This window comes from Cervus canadensis, chromosome 29 (genome assembly GCF_019320065.1).
Source record: "Cervus canadensis isolate Bull #8, Minnesota chromosome 29, ASM1932006v1, whole genome shotgun sequence".
NCBI lineage: Eukaryota > Metazoa > Chordata > Mammalia > Artiodactyla > Cervidae > Cervus > Cervus canadensis.
In genome coordinates, this window is record NC_057414.1 from 34913831 (window position 1) to 34937378 (window position 23548).

Below are 23548 nucleotides of genomic sequence, written 5' to 3' on the forward strand. Positions count from 1 at the left end.
TCTACAGCCCAGGGTCATATCACCTGCATGCTCCCACCTCCCTGCCTCATCACATTGCACCTTGTGTCACCAGAGCTTAATAAATGGAAGAGTTACAAATGAAGAAGGCCCTGTGGGGCCCCACTTTTATAACACAGGTGTGGATCCCAAGGCCACCAGGGCCAGCAGTGTCACTCCAGTGCAGACAAGAGCAAGGAAGAGAAGCAGCCAGCTATGGAGGTCTTCCCAGGAGGCACGTATCAGCTCAACAGCCCTGTTTGATTTGAGGCACTAATTGAGTTTTACAGACAGAAGGTATTAATAATCCATCACATGCTCTGTCATGTCCGACTCTTCGGAACTCCATGGACTATAGCCCGCCAGGCTCCTCTGTCTATGGGATTCTCCAGGCAAGAATACTGGAGTGGGTTGCCATGCCCTCCTCCAGGTGATATTGCCGACCCAGAGATTGAATCTGCACCTCCTGTGTCTCCTACGTTGCAAGCAGATTCTTTGCTGCTTGAGTCATTGGGGAAGCCCACACCTGCAGAAGCAGACATGAAGACCAAAGTCATAGAAAGCTGTAATACTGGGATTCAAACCTGGCTTCTGACACCAAAAAGGTGAAAGTGAAAGTCGCTCAGTCGTGTCCGACTCTGCGACCCCATGGACTCATGGAATTCTCCAGGCGAGAATACTGGAGTGGGTAGCCTTTCCCTTCTCTAGGGGATCTTCCCAACCCAGGGATCAAACCCATGTCTCCTGCATTGCAGGCGGATTCTTCACCAACTGAGCCACAAGGGTTAAGGCCTGACACCAGAGCCCACACCTAACCACAGCCCTACACTCCTGGAACACCACAGAGCTGCCTGCTCCTGTCTCAGCTGACGCTAGGGCAGCCAGCTGTCCCTGAAGCCAGTTTACAATCCCAGCTCTACTATAATACTTAGTTTTCTGTCTGTGGAATGCAGATGATAGCGCCTGACTGGTGCTGAGAGCTGGGTCCTGGTGCCTCTGTTACCGGGGAGACTAGTGTAACTACAGCGCCCCCAGGTGGCTGTCTTGGTCAGTGCCCCAAGGCTGAGCAACCTTCGACAGCAGAGGCACAGGGGTGCGTGTGGGGACTGGGTCCTCATGCATGGACAGGTCCAGATGGATCGTCAAAGGGCTAAAGTTCACATAGAATGCAGTAAGCATGAATTACAAAAATTCATGAGCCTAATGACAGGAGCCCAGAAAAGACGAGCCTCTTACAATCTATCAATTGAGACCCAATTCCAAAAGATGCACCTTCAAGGCAATGAGCTGAAATCTAGAGACATGGCAGGAATGACAGCTCCCATTCCATTTTGGCTGAAATAAAGTCTGTCATCCATCCCCACCCTCCCCCTTCCTCCCACCACTTCGTCTTTTGTGTTCTGAGGAGAGACAGAGTCAGCTTCTGGGCTTTGTTTGAAGCCCCAGAGCTGAAACTGTCTGCCTCTTTGCAGCAATGAATTTGAATGCCAGCAGAGTATAGGGTGCTGCCTTCAAGGAGATTAAAACCTAAGTTTTAATAGTTAAAAGATAAATGAATAAACACCTCCAAGGTAACATGAGGACACTCTCCTGGCAGGCAGGGACCCCAGGGAGAGTAAACAGCAGAGCAGGCAGAAGTAAAAGCTGCAGCAGCAGTTAAAATATGTGCAGCATGCACCGCATTCATCAGTCCAAACACTGCTCACACACTAACCTACTTAAGCCTTGTTGTTTAGTGGCTAAATTGTGTCTGACTCTTTGAGACCCCATCTCTAGCCTGCCAGGCTCCTCTGTCCAGGGGGTTTCCCAGGCAAGAATACTGGAGAGGGTTGCCATTTCCTTCTCCAGGGGATCTCCCCAAACCCGGGGATTGAACCTGAGTCTCCTGCATCAGCAGGCGGATTCTTTACCACTGAGAGAGCAACCAGGGAAGCCCACCTCAGCCTTCCAACATCCTAGTAAGTACACTAATCTTAACGGACACTAAACAGAGACAAATTAATCAATTTGTCTGTGGCCTTACTCTACTTAGTGCCAAAGCCCGGAGTCTGTCCCCAGGCTTGCAGAGCCCACCTTCTAGGCTGGACTGCCAAGGTGCCTGAGGCCCCATCGGGGTGCAGGAAGCTGCCCAGTTGCTGGACAACTAAAGGCAAGGTTGTTTCAGGCATAAAATGAACAAAATGTCATCTCACATTCTTTCCCCCCCACGTTCCACTGGGACCGCTCTTCGAAAGGGTACTGATGACCTCCCAAGGCCATACCCAGTGGCACCACACTCCAGTCATGCTGGCTTCCCGAACCTGCAGCATGCATCTTGACCTTGATCTTCCAGCCTCGGAACCTTCCCTCAACTGCCACACTCCTCCCCTTTAGCTCCCATCAGTCACCCTCCAGCTTATCATCTAGAAGAGGCCCTTCTTGACCATCCAAAGCAGCTACACAGATACCCTACCTTAATTCCCCAACCACAGGGGGTGTGAGTTCCCTGACATTCTGCTAATTTACTGTTTGCTGGCCTGGGTCCTCCTGGACCAGTTTGACTTCTAATCTTCAAATACCAGAGTCATAGAAACATTTCTGATTAAGGCCAGTTGAGACAGATTTCCTGCCACCTTGGACTGAAGGACTGAGGACGTCCTGAGAGATGGGCAGCTCTGTGGCAGCGAGATCCTCAGAACTCTCCCCTTCCACTTCCAGGCTCACATGGGAGCCATCCCACAAGGCAGGTGACATGAAACCCTATAAATCACAAAGTCAAGGCCTGCAGAGATGTGGAAGAATCATTCTGGCAAATGGCTTGTAGATTATTTTTTAATTTCTGTTGTCCAATTAAAGAAACAACAGAACGACAGGCATCCTGGTGGTCGAAGTCCTATTTGGTGCTCCCTCCCCTTGATTACTCCCCGCTACAAACAGACACAGGAAGGTGGCTATGTTTGTTGTTTTCTTTTTTTAATGAAACTAGAGCGCTGCTTACAAAAACCTGCCTGAGCCCTCAGCCCAGCCCCTTCACAGTTCCCTTGGCTCAGCCTCTCCCCAACTCACAGGAACCAGAACACGGTGGGTGTGGAACAGCCATCAACTCCATCAACTCCTCGCGGAGAGAGGCCCTGGGGCCGACCCTGAGCCCTCAGTGGGTGACGGATGAGGGTGGTCCATGCCACTGCGGCTCTCAGGCCACCACCGGGACCAGAGTGAAACGATGCGAGTGTTCCACCCCATACACCCCCCACCCCCCCAGTAGTCTCTTCTCCCCTGCCCCCCACCCCCACCCCTAATGCTATCCCCACTACTGAGACGAGGCCCCACTCCGGTCCAGAGAGCTGCCGCCTACAGGCTGTAGAATTTGAGGCTCCGGTCCATTCCTGTGGAAGCAATGAACTTGGCGTGGTGCCCGAAGGCCACCCCCGTGGTCAGGCCACTGTGCTCTGTGGAGAGACAAGACAACAGTGAGGAGGCTTTTCCTCTTTGGGGTCTCAGCATCAACCCCTGATGACACGCTCTCCACCCATCCCTGTGACCTGTATGTAAACCCCCGAGGCTAGAGCTCTAGGGTGACCCACACGGCACTGAGCTCCAGAGCCTCCCTGGGGCTGGCCCGTGGCAGGCACTGTGTGTGGCTAGGCTGAGTGAACACAGGAACACCAGTCCCCCACCACATAAGCTTTCGGGGGCAGCTACAAATCGGCTCTGCCTGGCTCAGTTCCAAGTCTGAGAACTGACAGGAAGCTGGACTTGTTGGTACTTAGTTCTAAGTCCCTGTGTGTAACTAGAACAGTCTTATCAGCTTGTTCTAGCTCACATGGAAAGCTGGGCTCCTGGCACAGGGCAGGGCTGGGTCAGGGGCAGAAGACATCAGGCAACCCTCCTCGCTGGGCTCAGGTAGTTCATGGACATCAGGGCAAATTCCCAGGATCACAGCTGGCCCACCAGCTCCCCACTCTAAAGCTGCCCTGTGCTTCCAGCCTGCCACTCCACTGACTCTGCTCCAAATCAAGGCACTGGGGCCCAGGGAAGGTGAAAACCCATGGGCCAAACCATCAGGCCTGGCCACCTCTGGGACACACACTGAGGAGAATCTGGGGTGGGAGAAGGTGCTTGTGCCCCGCCCACCACCCGCTAATGAGAACAAGAACTTCATTAACAAAGATGGCAGCAGCTGCCATTCGTTCAGTTCCTGAGGGTGCAAGAGGCACCCTGTCCCCATGCAGGCCACCTCCAAGGCACCGGCCGGCACAATATGCAAAGCAGTGTCAATACGCCCTTTTAAAGATGAAGGAACTACAGTTCCAAAAGGTAAAGTCATGTACCAGACACCACACAACTATCAGGAGGTGCCAACTTTGTTGAGGTGGTATTTGCATATAATGTACGCACATTCTCCTATATACTTTAAGTCATCTCTAAATAACTTATAATTACTAACACAACACAAATTCTATGCAAATAGTTTTAATTTTTTTGCAAATAGTTTTAAATATAATGTAAATGCTACATGAATAGTTGCCAGTGTGCAGGCAACTCGAGTTCTGCTTTTTGGAACTTTCTGGATTTTTTTCCTCCCACAAATATTTTTGATCCACAGTTGGTTGAGTCTGTGGAGAATCCACTGTACTATTTCTCCAGAGAAGTTAAGTGGCTTGCCCAGTGTCACAAAGCTGCAAGTGGCAGCTAGCATTTAAAGTCAGGCAGTCTGACTCCTGAGTTCCTTGTCTTAGCCACTAAATTCTACTGCCTCAGAGAGTGATTAAAAGCGGCCTTGGCAAATGCATGCCTGCCACTAGAAACCCCTAACCTAGTGATATTTCCCCCACTTTCTTCTGGGCCAGAGCACCCAGAGACCTCAGGATCTTAGGGCAAGCCTCTACCTGTAAAGTGAAGAATCTCTGTCCACTGTTTGCAGATGTAGATCTGGACATCGGTGCCGCCAAGGGCCAGGTAAGTACCGCTCTGGTCAAAGATCAATGACTTCACCTGCCAGAATCAGGAAAGAAGTCACATGAGAGGAAGCAGAAACTATAGGCAATTCGGGAAATACAGAGGCAGTTTAGAGTTAATTCATTGACAAATGAGGAGGAGGGGTGACAGAGAAAGGGGTATACCTCAAAGTTATTATCCAGTTGCAACGTCTTAAAGTTCTTAAGTTTGCGCAGATCCCAGAGTTTAACAGAGGAGTCATCAGCTGCCGTAGCCAGGTAGTAGCCGTTCTCCGAGAAGGCAATGCTGGTGATGGGGCCCGAGTGGCCGGGGAAGTTGGCCACATTGGTGCGCTCCTGCAGTTGGGGAGCAGGGAGTAAAATGTCACCCACTGGTCACAAGAAAGAAAATGGAGCTCAGACAACTCCCACTCCTGAGATGTCCTCCACCCTCAGGGAGAACAACCAGCAGGAAGAACAGGGGTGGACGCCCAGCCCAGGACCCCCAGACTACACCTACTGTGTGTCACACACACAGCCCCTGTCTCCCCACTCTCGGGACACCCGTGGGGGCAAGGTGCCATAAGCACTTCATCACACCACACAGGGGCAAGAGCTCCAACCCTGGGCTGCAGACAGGGACGGCCATGTCCTACCTTCAAGTCCCAGATCTTGATCTGAGAGTCCATGGTTCCTGTCCCGAAAATGAGTCCATCAGGGTGGAACTGCGCACAGGTGAGAGCTGTGGGGGGAGACAGACGGGCGGTCAGAGCCTGCCCTCAGGATACTAAGCACAGCAAAGGTAGGCTCCTGCTCACTGGGCCAGCACGTGCCCGGCACTCAGCAAGCACCCGCAGCATGTACTTTTCAGAACAAACGAGCAACAACTAAATAAAACACTAAAGTAAACAATACACAGCGAATGAAGAGCCCAGCACTCAGGAGACAACTTACAGCAGCCAGAGGTCTCATCGGTCACCTTGGTGAGCACACGTCCTGTCTGGATGTCAGAGAAGGCCCAGTACTGGAAAAACAGTGACAGCAGAGCCGGTGAGACCGCGGGTCCCCAGGTTCTGACGCCCCTCAGGAAGGCAGGGACCCTGCTCGGGCAGACCTTGGCAAGGTCATCCCCTCTCTGTAGAGAGGAATACTCTCTCCGGGGTCTGGGGACCCAGCTGGGTAAGATGTTTCCTCCTTCCAGGATGCCTGAGTTTGGGGACCAGAGGCCTCTTTGGGCCTGGCTGGGATGATACCTGGTCATCAGAGGAGCTCAGGAGATAGTCACCAGTGGCGTGGAGGCTGAGGCCTGTCACAGCGCTCTCGTGGGCACGAACAACCTGTACGCATGAGGCGTTCGGAACCGACCAAATCCTGATAGTAGCATCGGGGGAGGCAGAAAACACCAACTCCTAAAAGGAGAGCAAAGAGGCAGATTATCAGAGACAGAAGAGATGGACCACAATCATCTTGCAAAAGGGGACTGGGGATGGCCACAGCCCTACTGGGCCTGGAACCTTCCATCCACCCAACAATGCTTGAGTGGGCCAAAGGGTAAACGCTATTAGGATGGGAAATTAAACAGCATTTGGCCAAGTGGAGGAGGCCCTGCCATCTAGTGGTAAAAAGGATTAGTGAACCAGAGGGAAACCGTCCATCCCTTTCCCAGGACCAGAGAGATATACACCTAGGGCAATTCAGAAACTGAATGTTTAATTCCATTTTATTTAAATAGCCACATGTAGTTAATGGCTCCTGTCTAGGGCAGCACAAGTCTGAGCAGTAGCAGACCTGGAAGGGGTTGTGAAGGCATGTCCTAAGCATCCCACACTTAAGGATGTCAGGGCCAAGTTAATTCTCAGAAAAACTGGTGACAAGGAGAGAACTCACATAGTGTCACCAACCTATTATTTTGGTTAGTTAGGACATTGAAACCTGTAAGGTAAAACCAACTACCATCTTCCATCAACATAACTGCATAAGAGAAATAACATACTAACACGCTCAGCATTAAGTTTCCACCCCTGGCCTAGAGGACTGTGGGAATCGACCTATCCATCCCCCTCATACTCAAGGGGCAGAATTTTGTTGAATTTTGTGCTCTGCAGTTTCTATTCTAAAATAGCGTAGAGATTCTTCCTTCCCTAACATAAAACTTTTCAATATGCTTTTCAAACTATACATTTCCTTTCTTCCCTGGTTTGAAGGCCACTGTTTCAGGAGTTCTGACACAGAGTAGTGGGCAACCCCATGACCCCAAACCTGGCCCTGAACTGCCAGTGCTGAAGAGTTGGCACTCTCAGGCCCGTGTCACTTCACCAAGGAGGCAACAGGGGCGGGGGACTGGTTCTGGGCCCTTACACCACGGAAACAGGGCGCAGGAATGAGGGCTGAGGGTGTTAGGGGAGCACTTACCTGGGAAGGGTGAAAGACCACGCTGGTGACCTTCTTGGTATGGCCTTTGAGGGTGGCCAAAATCTGCTCAGAACTCTTGTCAAAGACGACGACATTCTTATCCGCCCCACCTGGAGGGGACCAAAATGAGATCCCAAAATGAGTCAGGTCCCCAGGCCCCTCTGCCAAAGGTTCTTTTGTCCCCAGACCCACACGGAGGACAGGAGTGGGCACCCTCCTTGCTGTCCTCCTCCCACCCTTCCCCAACCCTCCTCTCGGCTTGGTGGGCTGGGCCCGCTCTTACCAGTGAGGATCTTGTTGGTGTCGGAGGGGCAGAGGTCCAGGGCCAGGATCCCGGGAATGCTAGCACTGTGCAGCCCCTGTGCAGAAGAAGCCACATCAAACCCAGTCACGGCTGAATCAAGGGAGGCCACAAAGCCACTCAACAGACCCGGCCCCGGCCCCAGCCCCAGCCCTGGGGAACAAGAGTGACTTCTGTTCCTCGTCTATTGTGCTTGGCTTTCTGCCCAGATGCAGCAACTCCCTCAGTGACGATGGGGAAAGCCACAGCCGGGCAGGAGGAGAAACCCTGACAACTCAGCGGCCAAGGTGAGAAACAGAGGGGGCCAGAGGCCCTGGACAATGCTCCATGCTGGCCTGCCCCACCCTGGAAGTAGCCCGGAGGACCCTGTCTCCCAAGTCTGCGGGAACGAGCCACTCACCACATGTGATGCCACCTGCCGGTATTTGCTGAGCTCTTCTGGCTTCACCAGCTCCTCAGGCACAGTCTTCCCTCTCTGAGAAAAAGAAAAAGCCCCCAAGAAGTTAGTGGGTGCAGCAATTAATTGGCCATCCCCTCTCCTCCTAAGGGAACCACCAGCTCCTCCAGGTCAGCTCTGGGCCCTGGCCCTGAGAGGACTCACCTTCTTCCGCTCCGTGGTGAGCACGGTGGCCTTGTCTTGAAGCTGGGGGAGAGGGGAATAAGCTCAATGTGAGACAAATTTATTTGCCAGAAAAAAGCACAGTGAATGGTGGTCACATCTACACTTTCATAAGCCATCACCAAGAAATCATCAACTGCCAGGCTCTGTGCTAAAGGCTTCCGTGCATTATCTCTTTTCACATTCACTCCAACCTTATGAGGTGGGTGTTGATGACTATTTCTCAGAGGAGGAAACTGAGCCTCAGAGCAGTGCAGTCACTTGCCCAGGGCCACAGAGGCAATAGCTGGCAGGGCTCCCAGACCATGCCTGTGCCACTAAGGTGGGAGCTGAGATGCTAACAAGCTGCATGGCTTGGAAAAGACACAAACTATCAACTGGTACTAAGAAGGATCCCAAGTCACACAGCAGAGGACACAGAATCAGGGGCCAGCTATGTCTCTTGTGAGCTGTGCTTCTGAGTCTGAATCTACAGATTCTTCATCCATAAAATCAAAGTGATAATTCTTGTACTGTCTTCTTCAGAAAATAAAAAAACATGTAACAAAATGCTATAATATCTGTAAAGAACCCTAATAAAAGCAACAAACTGTACTTAATAATTAAAATCTTTAAAATTCCTACAAGTCCACAGAGTAGGTACTATCATCCTCACTTTAGTAGCAAGGGAAATTAGACATAGGATTAGTTAAGTCAGCCCAAGGTCATAAAGCTGATAACTGGGGACATCAAAACACAAAGCCAGGCAGCATGGTTGAGTGTGTGCTCTGTACGACTCCACTCCATCTCCAAATGGATGGGGTTTTTTACTAATATGCAACTCCAGGCAAATAGTGAAAGGGACAGTCCATCAGCTTTCCCACCAAGCGAGAGCATGACGTACCTTCTGAATAATCTCAGGAGTCATTCCCACCAGTTCGCCCAAATCCATTGGCTCGCCTGCACCCTGAAGAGAACAAGGAGGAAGGTGAGAGGAGCGTGGAATGCCCTCCTTCTCCCTTGCAAAGGAGGCCGCATGGGCCACCACGCACACTCCACTGCTGGCGGGGCTGAGAGGACACTCACCACAACACTTGGCTGGGAGCTTGGCACAGCCTGGGGCACAATGAGACCGGCCTGAGGTTTCAGGGTCGCCAGAGCTGAGAGAGAAGACAATGTTAGGGATGGCTATTACGAAACAGGCCTGCCCCACAGTGGGGGATGGTAGGCCGGAGGCTGTACCTTCTCGGGCAGCAGTGACTTCCTTGGTGAGACGGGCAATGACACGGCAGGCGGCATCGTGCTGGTACAGAGCGTGGGAGAGCTCCTGGCGGGTGGTCTGCAGCTGCTGGCGCAGGGTGAAGCTGTGGAGCATGACCGCATCCTAGGAGAGGGAGACGCCACAGTGAGAGGGCGGAGAGGCGTGGGGAGCACCCAGCAGAGGAGTCAGCCCTTGATTAAGAGGACGCTGCCTCCAACCCCGGGGCCTAGACCGGTATCAGTGACCCAAGCAAGATCTGAGTGACCCTGAACTCGCGAGCAGACGCTCCCAAGCTCCTCACCGTGCCAAACCCTGGGCACACAGACAGGAAAGGGAGCCAGCTCTTCCCACCCGTCTTCTCTAATTTACCGGCACATCTCCGGCGTCATGCCGTCACCTCACCAGAAAGGAATAAAAACACTACAGCTGCTGTTTATTGATTGCTCTCATTGTGTCAGGCACTGAGCCAGACAGTCCTCAAGATGCAGTCCTTGACTCATTCATATTTAGAGCACCTACTGTGTACCTGGTTCTCACTGCTGGGGCTCTAACAATGAGTAATACAAGTCCCAGACATTATGAAGCTTATACTCTAATCTTACTCTGATTCTCTCAAAATCCTGAGAAACAGGTACGAATCCATGCAATATGGTCGGGAAAACCAGGACTTGGATACTTGCTAAGGGACATGCCAAGTGGGCAACAGAGCAGAGGGTGGAGCCCAGATCTGCGTGACATTAACAACCAGGTCCCTCCTCTGCTCTCACCTTCCCCTCAAAACAGAAAATGAGGTTCCATCCCTCCCATCCCCACCCATGTCCTAGTCCAGTGATCCCCTCTTTTCAAGTGGGAAAGATATCAATTCTCTTCCAGGGACTCACCCACTCGTCCTGCAAGGCTTTCAGAATGGCTGGGATGCTCGTGGCTGAGGGAGGCTTGGGCCGGATTGGGTGAGCAACTGCCAAGAGAGACAAAGTGGGTGTGAAAACCCATGACCTAGGGCATGCTGGCCCTCCCACACTCTTTCCCCTTCAACACTAACAGACCACCGTCTCCGCCCCCGACTCCCATGTGCTGTGCACCCACCACCCTTCCCACCTTCCCAGGCTCTAGGCTAGGACAGCCCTTGACTGAGGCTGGCCAGCAGGCACCTTTGATATCAATGAGCTGCTCCTCAGACAGAGGCTGGTTGTTGATGGGATCTGTGCCATTCTCTGCAATATACTTCTCAATGAGTCGCCTCTCATACACATGATTAGAGACAGGGGACACACAGGGGTGTTCTGGCACTTCATTGGAGACTGTGGAGAAAAGGCAGGTGGTGAGCCTGGGGTGGCGACAGGGACCCTGGGCCAAGGCTATGCTTCACCTTTGGCTGGCCTCCCCAAGACCTTGCCTCCCTACACTCAGCTAACAGGAATCAAGACATGACACCAAGCCAGTTCTAGATTGTACCCACAATGCTTTCCAGCCACTTAACTAGCTTCTCCATCAGTCTCTGACAGTCAGGTAGTCAACAAATAATTGCTGCAAGACTACTAAATGCTAAGCACCTAGGGAGCTGTCAATAATCCCTGCCCATCTCATTTTTGAACAAAAACACTTAGGCACCCATAATATAGCAGGAGAGGGAGATACACACGAAGCCATTCAAGTCTCAGGCTAGGGCCTTGATGGAGTCTCAGACAAATTACAAAGCGATGTGATAAGTGGTACGATAACAAAGTATTTATACGGTGTTTACTAGGTGCCAAGCTCCACTGTAAACACTTTCTACTGATGAAATCATCCTCACCACGCCCCAATGGAAGTGTCCATTTACACCCCTGAGGATCGGGATTGTAGTTGCTCTCTGACTTGGTGCTAGGCAAATGCTCAGTAAACATCTAACAGACCAGCGAATGACGTGGAGTTGAGGGATACTGAAAAGACCTTCCTCAGGACTGAAACAATGAATGTGAAAATACTCTGCACACTGTCATTTCTTTAACACTTAAGGATTCTTTTTCTAGTCACATTTCCCTTCACTCTTTCTCTCCTTTGTTTTGGGTTTATGGGGAGGTTCTGAGAAGAGTCAAGGGCTTGACAGTTAGGAAACCGACAGAGAAAAGGATGAGAAACTAACAACCTGATGAACAACCAGAATGCAAAACACCCACTCGCCTCAATAACATATCCAAAGGAAAGACAGGACAAGGCATTTGAAAAAAGCGTGGATTCAGGGTCAGAGAACCTGGCTCCGTCACACAGCTCTGCCACTAACTAGCTGTACTGTTTTACAAAAACCACATTTCTCCTTGAAGCTTACATCCTTATCTGTAAAACCGGATCTTTATTTCTGCTTTGGAGAATTCCTGTGGGGGCATAACGACTTTGCAGTCTTGCAAGCGTGCTGTAAACCAACAGAGGCTTTTCCAAATGTGCAACTGTTTTCATCAGCCCTACAGGGTGAGGCTGGTTTGGCTCCCAGGCCTGTCACCACCTCCAACAACTCACTGTGCGACCTTCGCAAAATGCAGAAGCTCTGCCTACGCAAGCGGGGCCTCAGACAACACATCCAGTGCCAAGGCCTTTATTTTTGCAGTTGGGGAAACTGAGGACCGCATCCTGGCGCCAGATCACAAAGTCAACTGGAGGCGGATCCTGCACAAGCTGGCTTCCTGATTCCTACAGGAGAGCTCTTTCCCCTGCACCACCAGCTCCCCGCTATCCAAGCCTCAGATCCACTGCGCAAACGAGGTGGGTTGCCTCTGTGCAGCCTGCGACAATGCGCTGGAGACGTTATGTAAACTATGAAGCGCTGCGCAAATTGACCTCACGCTGGAGGAGGAAGACCCCCCCCAACCCCGCCCCGGGCTGACAGGCCGCCGCCCTGCCTCCCCAGAGCCCCGTTTTTCAGGTCCGGCCCCGACCCCAGCGCCGCAGAGGCGCGCAGATCCTCACGCTCGGCTCTCCGGCCTCCAGCGCCCCGCGAGCGGCCGCAGCCGATACTCACTAGAGCAGATCAGAGACATGGCGCCCTCGCTGCACTCCGAGGCTCCTCACACTGGGCTCCGGGATCAGCTTCTGGGCCCCCGCGGGACACTTCCAGTTTCCTCGCTGCTTCCAGACGCTCCGCTGCGAGCGGGGAGCTGCCCCGCGGAGCGATGCTCGCGAAGGGCTTCACGTGGGAGTGTGGCCAGTCGCGCGCCTCAGCCTCCAGAATTTAACGGAAACTGTCCTTTCCCATAATGCAATCAGGCAGGAAAGGGCGCGCCAGGAAATACTCGGCTATTTCCGGGCCCTCTCGGCTAGTTTCGTAAAGCTCCAATGGATGGGAGAGGAGATTGGAAACTACATTTCCCTTAACGCACTGGGACCTTAAAGCCAATCAATTTAGCTACACTCTTTTGAGCCAGGGGCGGTGCATCGACCGTCTTGCAAATATTAGAGTATGTGAGAATTTTTTTTTTTAATGCTATTAGTCTTTTATTTCGTGAGCATGGTATACTTTTATTTACTTTCGTCTTCTGTAATATTTTTTCAGTATAGTTTATATTATTGTCCATAATGGTTTTGTGTATTTTTATAAGTCTATTTTTGAGTACTCCATAATTTTTTATTCTATTTTCAAATTTTTAATTTATTTTTAATTGGAGGATAATTGATTTACAATGTTATGTTGGTTTCTGTAACAATTTCTTAAGGAACTTTTAAAAATGCATTTTTCTGGGGTCTAATTTAAAGAGTCTGCATTTTCAGTTCATGCCCCATGTGTTTTCTGGCAAGTGTTTCTCAGAGGACTAGCTTAAGACCCAGTGAAGAAGACGAAGATACAGATGGGTAGAGAAGCTAACACTGGCTAAGAAACTCTTCTGGTCTTGTCCCTACTACCAATTTGCTGTGTGATTTTGGGCAAGTTATCTGCTTCTTGGACACACCGACCTTTTAAGTTCTCAAACTTATCCACTCTGACTGGTTCCAGATCCTTCACCTGGAACACTTTCCTCAACCCCTGCCCTTCTTCTCCACCCCCCATCCCCTCCAAAGTAAACCCAATCTCACCCTAAATAGCACTTCCTCTGGAGTCTCTTCTTGACCCCTGACTGAATTTTAGTCCCCACGGCACCCTGTAATTTTCCTCTGAGTCACTCTGGATAACTATAATAATTTATTTCAAAGAATTTATTATTTATTTTGGTTGTGCTGGGTCTTCATTGATGTGAGAGGGCTTACTCTAGTTGCAGTAAGCAGCGGTTACTCTTTGTTATGGTGTGTGGGCTCTCATTACAGTGGCTTCTCTAGTTGTAGGGCACAGACTTAGTTGCCTCTTGGCAGGTGGGATTTTCAGGAACCCTGGATTGAGCCCGTGTCCCCTGCATTGGCAGGTGGATTCTTAACCACTGGACCACCAGGGAAGTCCCACTATAATCATTTAATTATGTACAAGTATCTGTTTGCTGTCTGGGTTCTCTGCTAGGTTGTAAAGTCTATAATGGCAGGAACCATGATTGTGCTGGTCACTGCTGTTTCTCAGAGTCTAGCACAGTGCCTGATACATAGCAAGAATGTCGTAACTATTGTTGGTTGAATGACAGGCTGCCTGACAAGCCAGGCATCTAAGGTATTTGTGTGTGGTAGGAAATAAAATCGATCTGTTTAGAGGGAAACTTGAACCAGAGGTGGTTAGACTTGATTGGATCAACAGATGAACAGCAGATAAGCTATAGCATCATAACCACATTTCTAGCAGATTCCTCTGGAAGACATTTACTGGATGGGTTACAAAGGGAGGCAGCAAGACCCAGTCATTCACTTTTTGGACAAATCTTTACGCTAAGTGACTTTAGTTATGACCGACTCTGTGTGACCTTATGGACTGACTATAACCTGGTTCCTCTGTCCATCAGGACTCTCCAGGCAAGAATACTGGAGTGGGTTGCCGTGCCCTCCTCCAGGGGGGTCTTCCCAACCCAGGTATCGAATCTGCATCTTTAACCTCTCCTGTATTGTCAGGCAGGTTCTTTACCACTAGCGCCACCTGGGAAGTCCAGTCTTTATTGAGTACCCACTATGTGCCAGTCAGACATTATACTTGACATTGGGGATAGCACTTTGAGCAAAACCAGAGGTGTCCCTATGAAAGTGAAAGTGAAAGTGAAAGTCACTCAGTCATGTTCGACTCTATGTGACCCAATGGACTGTACCATCCATGGAATTCACCAGGCCAGAATTCTGGAATGGGTAGCCTTCTCCAGGGGATCTTCCCAACCCAGGGATCGAATTCAGGTCTCCCTCATTGCAGGCGGATTCTTTATCAACTGAGCCACCAGGGAAGCCCATGTCCCTATGGTAGGGAGCTTACAGCTGTCATAGAAGAATGGAGGAAACAGGGAGTTGTTTCCAGGCTTTTGAGTTTCAAAAGCCAGTCCCTCATAACATAGAAAGGATTCAGGGCAACTGATTTTGGAGTAACTATTAGAGGTGAGAATTTGATCTCAGTTTCCTCCTCACTCCCTCCAGTCTCAATCTCTGCACAAAGGAGATAAAGATTACCTAAGGTTGGGAAGCAAAGAGGTGGGGGGAACGGCTATAACTGTCCGTGGGTTCTCGAGACTGGAACTCTATGCCTTGCTCCCCTGGGCCAAGACTGCTGCTGCTGCTTGAGAAGCAAGGGTACACATAGGTCAATAACCCAGAAGCTCCATCTCCCAGGTAGATTAAGTTACAACCTTGTGGACAACTGACAGAGGATTAAGCAGGACATTGCACCTCAAGCAACTAAGGATTAGGTGGATTCTCCCCCTTCACCCTGTTAATTTTCCAGAAGGTTTATACAGACTGCAAAACAACGGTGGGAAGAGCCTTGAACTGTCTAAGAGTGTCCCTCCACTCAGATGGAAAAGAGAGTTGAAAAGAAGCTAACTTGGGACTTTCCTGGTGGTCCAGTGGCTAGGACTCTGTGCTCCCGATGCAGGGGGTCCAGATTTGACCCCTGGTTAGGAACTAGATTCCACATGTTGCAATTAAAGATCCTGCATGCCACAATGAAGACAGAAGATCCCACGTGCTACAATTAAGATCCAATGCAACCAAATAAATTAAATAAATTTTTTTTTTTAAGAAAGGAGGGCTTCTCTTGTGTTTCATTGGTAAAGAATCTGCCTGCCAATGCAGGAGATATGGATTTGATCCCTGGTCCGGGAAGATCCCACATGCCATGGAGCAACCAAGCCAATGTGCCACAATTATTGAACCTGTGCTTTAGAACCTGGGAACCACAACTACATGCCCACATGCCCAACTGAGCCTGAGTGCCCTAGAGTATGTGCCCCTCAACAAGAGAAGCCACTGTGTTGAGAAGCCCATGCATTGCAATGAAGAGTAGCCCTCCCCACCTCCACTCACCGCAACTAGAGAAAAGCCTGTGCAGCGATGAAGACCCAGCACAGCCAAAAACAGATACACAAATAAATGAAATTTTATAAAAGAAATTAATTTTTCATAAGGGGAAAAATAGTTATATTTCCTGCACAGGAAAGCCCATGACATGGGACTGGTGATCCTACAAATCAGAAATGATCGCACAAGCAAATGTGAAGTTGCAGCTGTTAGGAAGGCTGGGAGGTGTGACTGAGGATGCTACCAGAATTTGTTCTGAAAGAAAGAAACCCTTCGTCAAAGCAGAGGGCCCAGAGGAAAATGAATGTGTCTGAAGGAAAGAAGCAATTTGACAAGGGGGCAGACTGGTTGCTACTCATGTGTAGTCTGTGTACAACAAGGAATGTCACTTACCATCTAGTCCTACAAGGAAGGATTAAGTCATTAGCCACTATAGTCACTGCCCTAAGTACTCCTTGAAAGGAATTCAGGACAAAGAACAGGATGAGGCAGACTGTGCTTTGGAAAAGTGCACAAAACGGGCCCTTAAATTGTCAGCTATAAAAAGAAAATTTTTTATGAACCTCAATTCTTCTGTCCTCCTATACATAGAAAAGCACTAAAATCACAGACTGAGATACCTGTTCCTCACAACTAGTAGTAACCTACTGAGATGTAAGTGAGATTGTACACACTCTTTAGCTAAAATCACATGTACACTGGCCTCTCTCCCTCACTCTCAGCAGCAGTTCCTCAGAGCTATCAGAGGCTGTCTCTCAGGCTATAGTCCTCAGTAAGATAAGGCATAGAACTCAACTCACAGCTCCTATGTCGTGCATCTTTTTTCAGTTGACAGTTGGTGACCGTACAGAGAGGGACCCAGAGCAGACTTCTCTCGTTTGCCTGAACTCTAGGATGATCTAGAGCCCTGGTACCACCAAGGGCTCCTTGTGTCCACCCACCTCCTTGGTGTGACCCAATGAAATTAGACGAGTCTCTCTTAAACTCCAGAGCTTCCATCTGGGTTGACAATCCTGGGTTTTATTCACAGGTTGTTAAATTCCTCGGTATGAAAAGTGGGTTATCCTTGAACTTAGGTTCAAGAAGAGATACCTGTATTTCCTGTATTGAGAGACACCGAGGAAATTTTTCTCAGTTGAAGCACGCTGAAGAGGACTTCCTTGGTGGTACAGTGGATAAGAATCTGCCTGCTAATGCAGGGGACATGGGTTCAGTCCCTGGTCCGGGAAGATTCCACGTGCTTCAGAGCAACAAAGCCCATGGGCCACAACTACTGAGTCCATGGGCTGCAGCTACTGAAGCCCATATGCCTAGAGCCCATGCTCTGCAAGAGAAGCCACCACAATGGGAAGCCTGTGCACCACAATGAAGAATAGGCCCCACTTGCTGCAACTGGAGGAAGCCTGTGAGCAGCAACAAAGACCCAGTGCAACCAAAAATAATAAATAAATAAATACAATTATATTTAAAAAAGAAAGACATTGTGAAGGTTTGGACTGGGTGATTAGGTTGAAAGCTGACAGCTTCATAAACTCTAACAGAAAGTGAAAGCGGTAGTTGCTCAGTCATGCCTGACTCTTTTACAACCCATGAACTGTAGCCTGCCAGGCTCTTCTGTCCATAGAATTCTCCAGGCAAGAATACTGAAGTGGTGCTCGCTTCGGCAGCACATATACTAAAATTGGAACGATACAGAGAAGATTAGCATGGCCCCTGCGCAAGGATGACACGCAAATTCGTGAAGCGTTCTATATTTTAAAAAGAGAAAAAAAAAAAAAAAGAATACTGAAGTGGGTTGCCATTCCTTTCTACAGGGGATCTTCCCAACCCAGGGATCGAACCGGGGTCTCCTGCATTGCAGGCAGATTCTTTACCATTTGAGCCACTAGGAAAGACCAAACTTTAACAGGGTTAGTCTGAATTAAAGTGAAGCTACCACATGAGAGCTTTCAGCTCCAGAGATAAGGGACACAGTTCCTCCTGGTTGGTTGCAGCCTTCTCAGGCAATGGAGACATTTATGGCAGTGGGAAAGGAAGGAAACCCACTCATTAACATAGAAAAGTTGCTCATCGAAAGGAACTCATAAGGATTGGCCATCCAGTGCTCTGAGAAACTGGGGATGGGGGTGGGGTTTAGATTGTTGGAGGGAGAAAGCAAGGCAGGTAGAAGAGCTGAAATGACTCCAGGGTGACACCTAGAGGAATTAAGCTCATAAACAGAACATGTGTCCACCAGACAGTTTTCGGTAGTAATTTTATCCTGGCCAATCAACTTTAAAATGGGGAATAGAGTTTCCCAAAAAGAAGAAAAGAGGAGCCAACAAATACTTCCGTAAGTCTTTACTTAATTGGGAACTAAAGGAAACCCCACCCTGAAATGGCCAAGATGGGGTTGTTTGACATTCCAAAACTGGTTTTTGCATAGTTAAAGAAACTGGTTTGATAAACCATCTTTTCAAAACTCTGAACCCAGGGGAACAAAAGTCCTTCTAGGAGGAGCTTGCATTTCTCTCTTTGTGCTTTGAGATATAAAATGTTCTACCAGGACTCTGAGGAACTCTTATCTACACCACTTGCAATTTCTGAGACTGAGGGGGAAAAAACAGAAAAGAGACCTTTTTAAATTCAAGCAAGTAAATTTAACTTATTCTGTTAACTTACTTATAAACAAATGAGTTTTATATTGTCATAACTGATTAATGACTAAGTTTTTAGTTTTTATTTTATTTTTTAATAACTAAGCTTTTCAGTGAAGCTATGGGATCTATGGCTATGTATGTCTATATGTCTGTGTATATGTTATAGATATAATATATTTCTACCTCTGGGTAGTATGGCCAAAATTAATTTGTAAAGGATCTCTATATAATTGGTTTAAATGAAATTAAGCACTTATACAAATTCTCAGAAATATAAAAGAAACTAACCCAAATGGATTTCAGGTTCACTTGAATCTGGGAAATATTCAGTATTACATTAATATCTGGTGTTAAACAAATTTAAGCCTTTTGATCTAATTAATATTGAGATGGTATAATCAGCATTATGTATAATCCTTTTATTGTATGTAGGGTTGCTAAAAGTCAAATAAGATCTGATTTTTACAAAACTTGTCAGCAAGAAAAATAACTTGCTATAGTAAGATTTTTACGAGTAAATTAAGTGTAAATGAGATAAGAGTTTTTAGGTAAACTCTTTAGGAATAATTATGTTTTACAGCCTGTTTACTTAAAAATAGTTTATGCAGATTTTTGGTAACTTGAAACTTTGGAGTTTTGCTAAGTTAAGTTAAATGATAGAAGTTTATTGACTATCTAGGTCATTTACAATTAATTGAATTGTAAATTCATTAATTTACTGAATTAATACAAAGATTCTTTTACAGAGAGACTAGTGATATTTAGGACTATTAGTTAATATGAGACATTTTCTATAAGAAAGTACATGATTTTAGAAATTATAGCTAATAAGTTTTTCATTCTACAGACTGCTAATTAAAAGACAGTTCATAATTGCTTACTTCTTAACTTTTACTAGAAATTAAGGTTTTAAAGGTTTAAGATTATAATTAAAATACATAATTCAAACTTTCAAAAATTAATAAGGAAAATATATATTTGTATGCAAAGGAAAAATAGAAGTATAAAGAATGGAAGTGAATTTTGTTAAGGGAAAAGGAAATAATTTTGTTCTAAAAAAGGTTAAAGACAGAGAGAGAAAAGGGACAATATAGGACAAAATCTGAAGGTAAAAAAAGAAAGTTATAGAAGGTTATGGAAAAGAAATTCTAGGAAAAGAGTTTTGCATGTGAGCAGAACTGGCTAAGGTTAGAATTAACTTAATTGATTGAGTTTTACTATAAAAAATAAGCTGGTACAAACTTAGAATTTGGTTTTCTCTCTGTTAAGAGCAAAAAAGTTTTCTTGGCATATTGATACTGCTTTTGATGGCAGATTGTAAAGTTTCTTACCTTTTAAACAACCTGTTGTAAATTTTTGTATTTGCCTCTGAAATATTCTATTGTCTCATGATTGAGGGCAGGAGGAGAAGGGAGCCACAGAGGATGAGATGGTTGGATGGTGTCACCATATGAGTTTGAGCAAGCTCCAGGAGATAGTGAAGGACCAGGAAGACTGGCATGCTTTAGTTCATGGGGTCGCAAAGAGTTGAACATGACTTCATGACTGAACAACAACAACAATTGTCACTTGGTTAAATAAATATTGTTTCATAATGACCTATGATCCTATTTGACCAAGTGTTTTAAATTTTTTAAAATTATTTATTTATTTACTTATTTATTTTTGGCTGCACTGAGTCTTCACTATTCCGTGTGGACTTTGTCTCGTTGTGGTGAGTGGCGGCCACTCTCCAGCTGCGCTGCACGGGCCTCTCGTTGTGGCAGCTTCTCTTATTGTGGAGCATGGGCTCTAGGTGCATGGGTTTCAGTAATTGCGTCACATGGACTTAATTGCTGCTCAGCATGTGGCATCTTCCCAGACCAGGGATTGAACCCATGTCCCCCAAATTGACAGGTGGATTCCTAACCACTGAACCACCAGGCAAGGCCCTAAAACTTTTTGTTATCTTTGACAAACTTGATCAAACCAATTTTAAAATGAAGTTCTCTCGACCTCTAGCTAACTTGGGGATACTTCAGAGGATACGAAAACATCTCAAAGAAAGATATTAAGTTAATTATGCTTATTTGGTATATTAAATTACAGGGGAAGCACTGTCAACTTTCTTAGGTTATAGTGTATGTTGTGTTAGTTGCTCAGTCATGTCTGACTCTTTGGGACCCCATGGACTGTAGCCCACCAGGCTCCTCTGTCCACGGAATTCTCCAGGCAAGACTACTGGAGGGCACTGCCACTTCCTTCTCCACTATGGGTAACTGTTATTAACATAAATGTTCTGGAAATTATATGAAATGTCTAAAATTTGATTGCGTCCTGATAACATGTTATCAGTCATAATTCTAATTATTATTTTAATATTCTATGTCACAAAAATAACTAAATTTCTTTGACAACTACATTGTAGTCAGGTCTTTAGCCTTGCCCTTTAAAGTCTTTTGTCATTTTGACAATTGTCATTTGACAAATAATTGTCATTTGACAATTATTATTTTGCTCTGGTGATTTGTAAAAATGCTTCATCTTCAAGAAGACTCATAGAAAGGGCTTTCTGATAAGTACAGGTTTCTGAAAATGTTTAGATTATATTGCTGAACTGGGTAAAAAAAGAATTCTAATGGAAAACCTGATGGCTTCATAAACCTATGAAGTATCAGGATTAACAAGTATGGCTTTTTGTCTGAAATATTATTGACTTTTAATCTTTGCTTTCCAGATATAAAGAAACCTTTCTCCTTAAGCTAACTGTGATTTACAGCAATCTGATGAATTATATCTTTGTAAGCAGAACTGAAACATTTATCTTTTCCCTCTATTTGATCCCTCCAGAATTCGGAAACTCTTAGTGAGTATTCTTATTTTCATGGCAATACTGTTATTTGCATAAGTTCAGTAAGAACTTATTCTCCTTAACAACAGCACACAATTGGAAACATTGGTTATACTATCAAGGCTTTGATTGGAATGTCATAATTGAGAGACATGTGCATAGACTCAGATATGACAAGACAGCATTAAGGAACTAAGACTGACTTTATGGAGCCATTAACTCCTTGAAAAAAAATAGTCTGGGACCTTTCAACCTAATCAGATGAATAATTCAAGCCATTTCCTGGCAGGTTCAAGAACCTCAAGACATTTTGGACCCTCAAGATGAGAGTGATTCACCCAAATTTATAGGTATCTCAAATAGAATCTGATGGCAAGTCCTTAGCATGACTTTCCTGGCCTTGAGAAACCTTTTAAAGTTCAAATCTGAGAATCCTTACGAAAAGTTCCAACAAAAAAAATTTAAAAGAGCTTTTGTCATTGTTCAGTAGCTAAGTCAAGTTTGACTCTTTGTGACCCCATGGACTGAGGCACACCAGGCTCCCCTGTTCTTCACTATCTCCTCGAGTTTGCTCAAACTCATGTCCACTGAGTCCGTGATGCTATTTAACCATCTCATCATCTCCCACCCTCTTCTCCTTTTGCCTTCAATTTTTCCCAGCATCTGGGTCTTTTCCAATGAGTCAGCTCTTTGCATCAGGTGGCCAAAATACTGGAGTTTCAGCTTCAGCATCAGTCCTTCCAATGACTATTCAGGACTGATTTCCTTTAGGACTGACTGGTTTGACCTCCTTGTAATCCAAGGGACTCTCAAGAGTCTTCTCCAGTACCACAGTTCAAAAGCATCAATTCTTTGGCACTCGGCCTTCTTTGTGGTCCAACTCTCAAATCTGTACATGACTACTGGAAAAACCATACAGACTTTTATTGGCAAAGTGATGTCTCTGCTTTTTAATATGCTGTGTATGTTGGTCATAGCCTTCCTTCCAAGGAGAAAGCGTCTTTTAATTTCATGGCTGCAGTCACAGTCTGCAATGATTTTAGAGCCCCCAAAATAAAACCTGTCGCTGTTTCCACTTTTCCCTTTCTATTTGCCATGATCTTGATGGGACCCCAAAATTTTGAGTTTTAAGTATGTATGGTCAATTATACTTATATATATATATAAAATCAGGTTAAGTTTATTGAAACTGGACTCATTTTGCAAGCAAATTAGTCTTAATCTGGCTATATTCTGTAGAGACAAGGATGGTTTTCAAAAGAAAAATTATGTTTCAGTAATATACCTTTGTAGATATTAAGCTCTAGTGCTGTTAGTGGGCTTTGCATTTTGGTATTTACTGCCTAAGACTCACTTCCCAGATGACTCCTTTTTATCAATTTGCATTATTGTAAGGTTTAATGAACTATTAAAAGGGCAGTCTAAAATTGTTTCTGATGTTTACTCTAGTAATCTATCTTTGGATGAAGATCATATGTGCCATGACCTGAAACAAGGAGATTTCAAACTGGAAAAGGCATCATTTAAAGAACTGTCTCCAACCTAGATGAAAGGATTTTTATCATATTCTTAACTAGCTCATGTGCAGTGAAACCAAAGAGAATTAACTCCTGCATTCATTCCTCCCAATTTAAAAAGGGCCCCTGTACCAGACTGGTCTAAAGACAGGACTGCTGACCTCAATATCACCTTAGAACAATACCCACACCAGGATGAGAAGATGACATGAGGAGTGAACAGCTATTCCAAGATGCTGGGCCTGACCTATGTGATCATTTATAGTGTTTTCTTGGTTTCTATCATGGATACACAAATCCTATGCAGAGTTTAAAAATCAATCCAATTGTTGTATTTATGGTTGATTATCCATGTTCTTTTGGTTTACATTGGTGGATTTTTCCACTCCAAAGGCTTGATTGGATGGTCCTTAGGACATTTATTCTAGAAGAAAAAAGTTATATAGTTCTGTTCAAGCCCTTATTGATATTAATAGATGGGACTCCCTCACTTGGCTAATCAATCATACCTGCTCTGACCCTGGCCATAAATACAATTTTTCTTTAAAGGTTAAACACTCAAGCTCAATCAGAACAATGAACTAAATTTCAGTCAAAAATCATAACCTCCTGCTTACTGGGAGAGACTGTCCTTCAATTATGGGACGGATTTATATTGTTAATACAATGCTATAGTCATTTAAATTTAAAGGCTTC

The 23548-nt window shown here is 46.4% G+C and overlaps 1 protein-coding gene and 1 non-coding gene across 2 annotated transcripts; one reads left to right on the plus strand and one right to left on the minus strand.

The window, feature by feature from the left end:
* Nucleotides 1-2928: 2928 nt before the first annotated feature.
* Nucleotides 2929-12719, minus strand: PRPF19 (pre-mRNA processing factor 19). Its single transcript, XM_043452357.1, has 16 exons — nucleotides 12481-12719; nucleotides 10637-10786; nucleotides 10367-10443; nucleotides 9467-9608; nucleotides 9311-9384; nucleotides 9129-9191; nucleotides 8228-8269; nucleotides 8027-8101; nucleotides 7609-7684; nucleotides 7326-7435; nucleotides 6167-6322; nucleotides 5868-5937; nucleotides 5570-5655; nucleotides 5100-5270; nucleotides 4866-4971; nucleotides 2929-3425 (listed from the first exon to the last, which is right to left on the minus strand). The coding sequence occupies exons 1-16, from the start codon at nucleotides 12497-12499 to the stop codon at nucleotides 3328-3330; spliced, it is 1515 nt and encodes a 504-aa protein (XP_043308292.1). The 5' UTR covers nucleotides 12500-12719; the 3' UTR covers nucleotides 2929-3327.
* Nucleotides 12720-17517: 4798 nt separating this feature from the next.
* Nucleotides 17518-17624, plus strand: LOC122431538. Its single transcript, XR_006266555.1, has one exon. It is a non-coding gene; the product is annotated as a U6 spliceosomal RNA (small nuclear RNA).
* Nucleotides 17625-23548: the final 5924 nt, after the last annotated feature.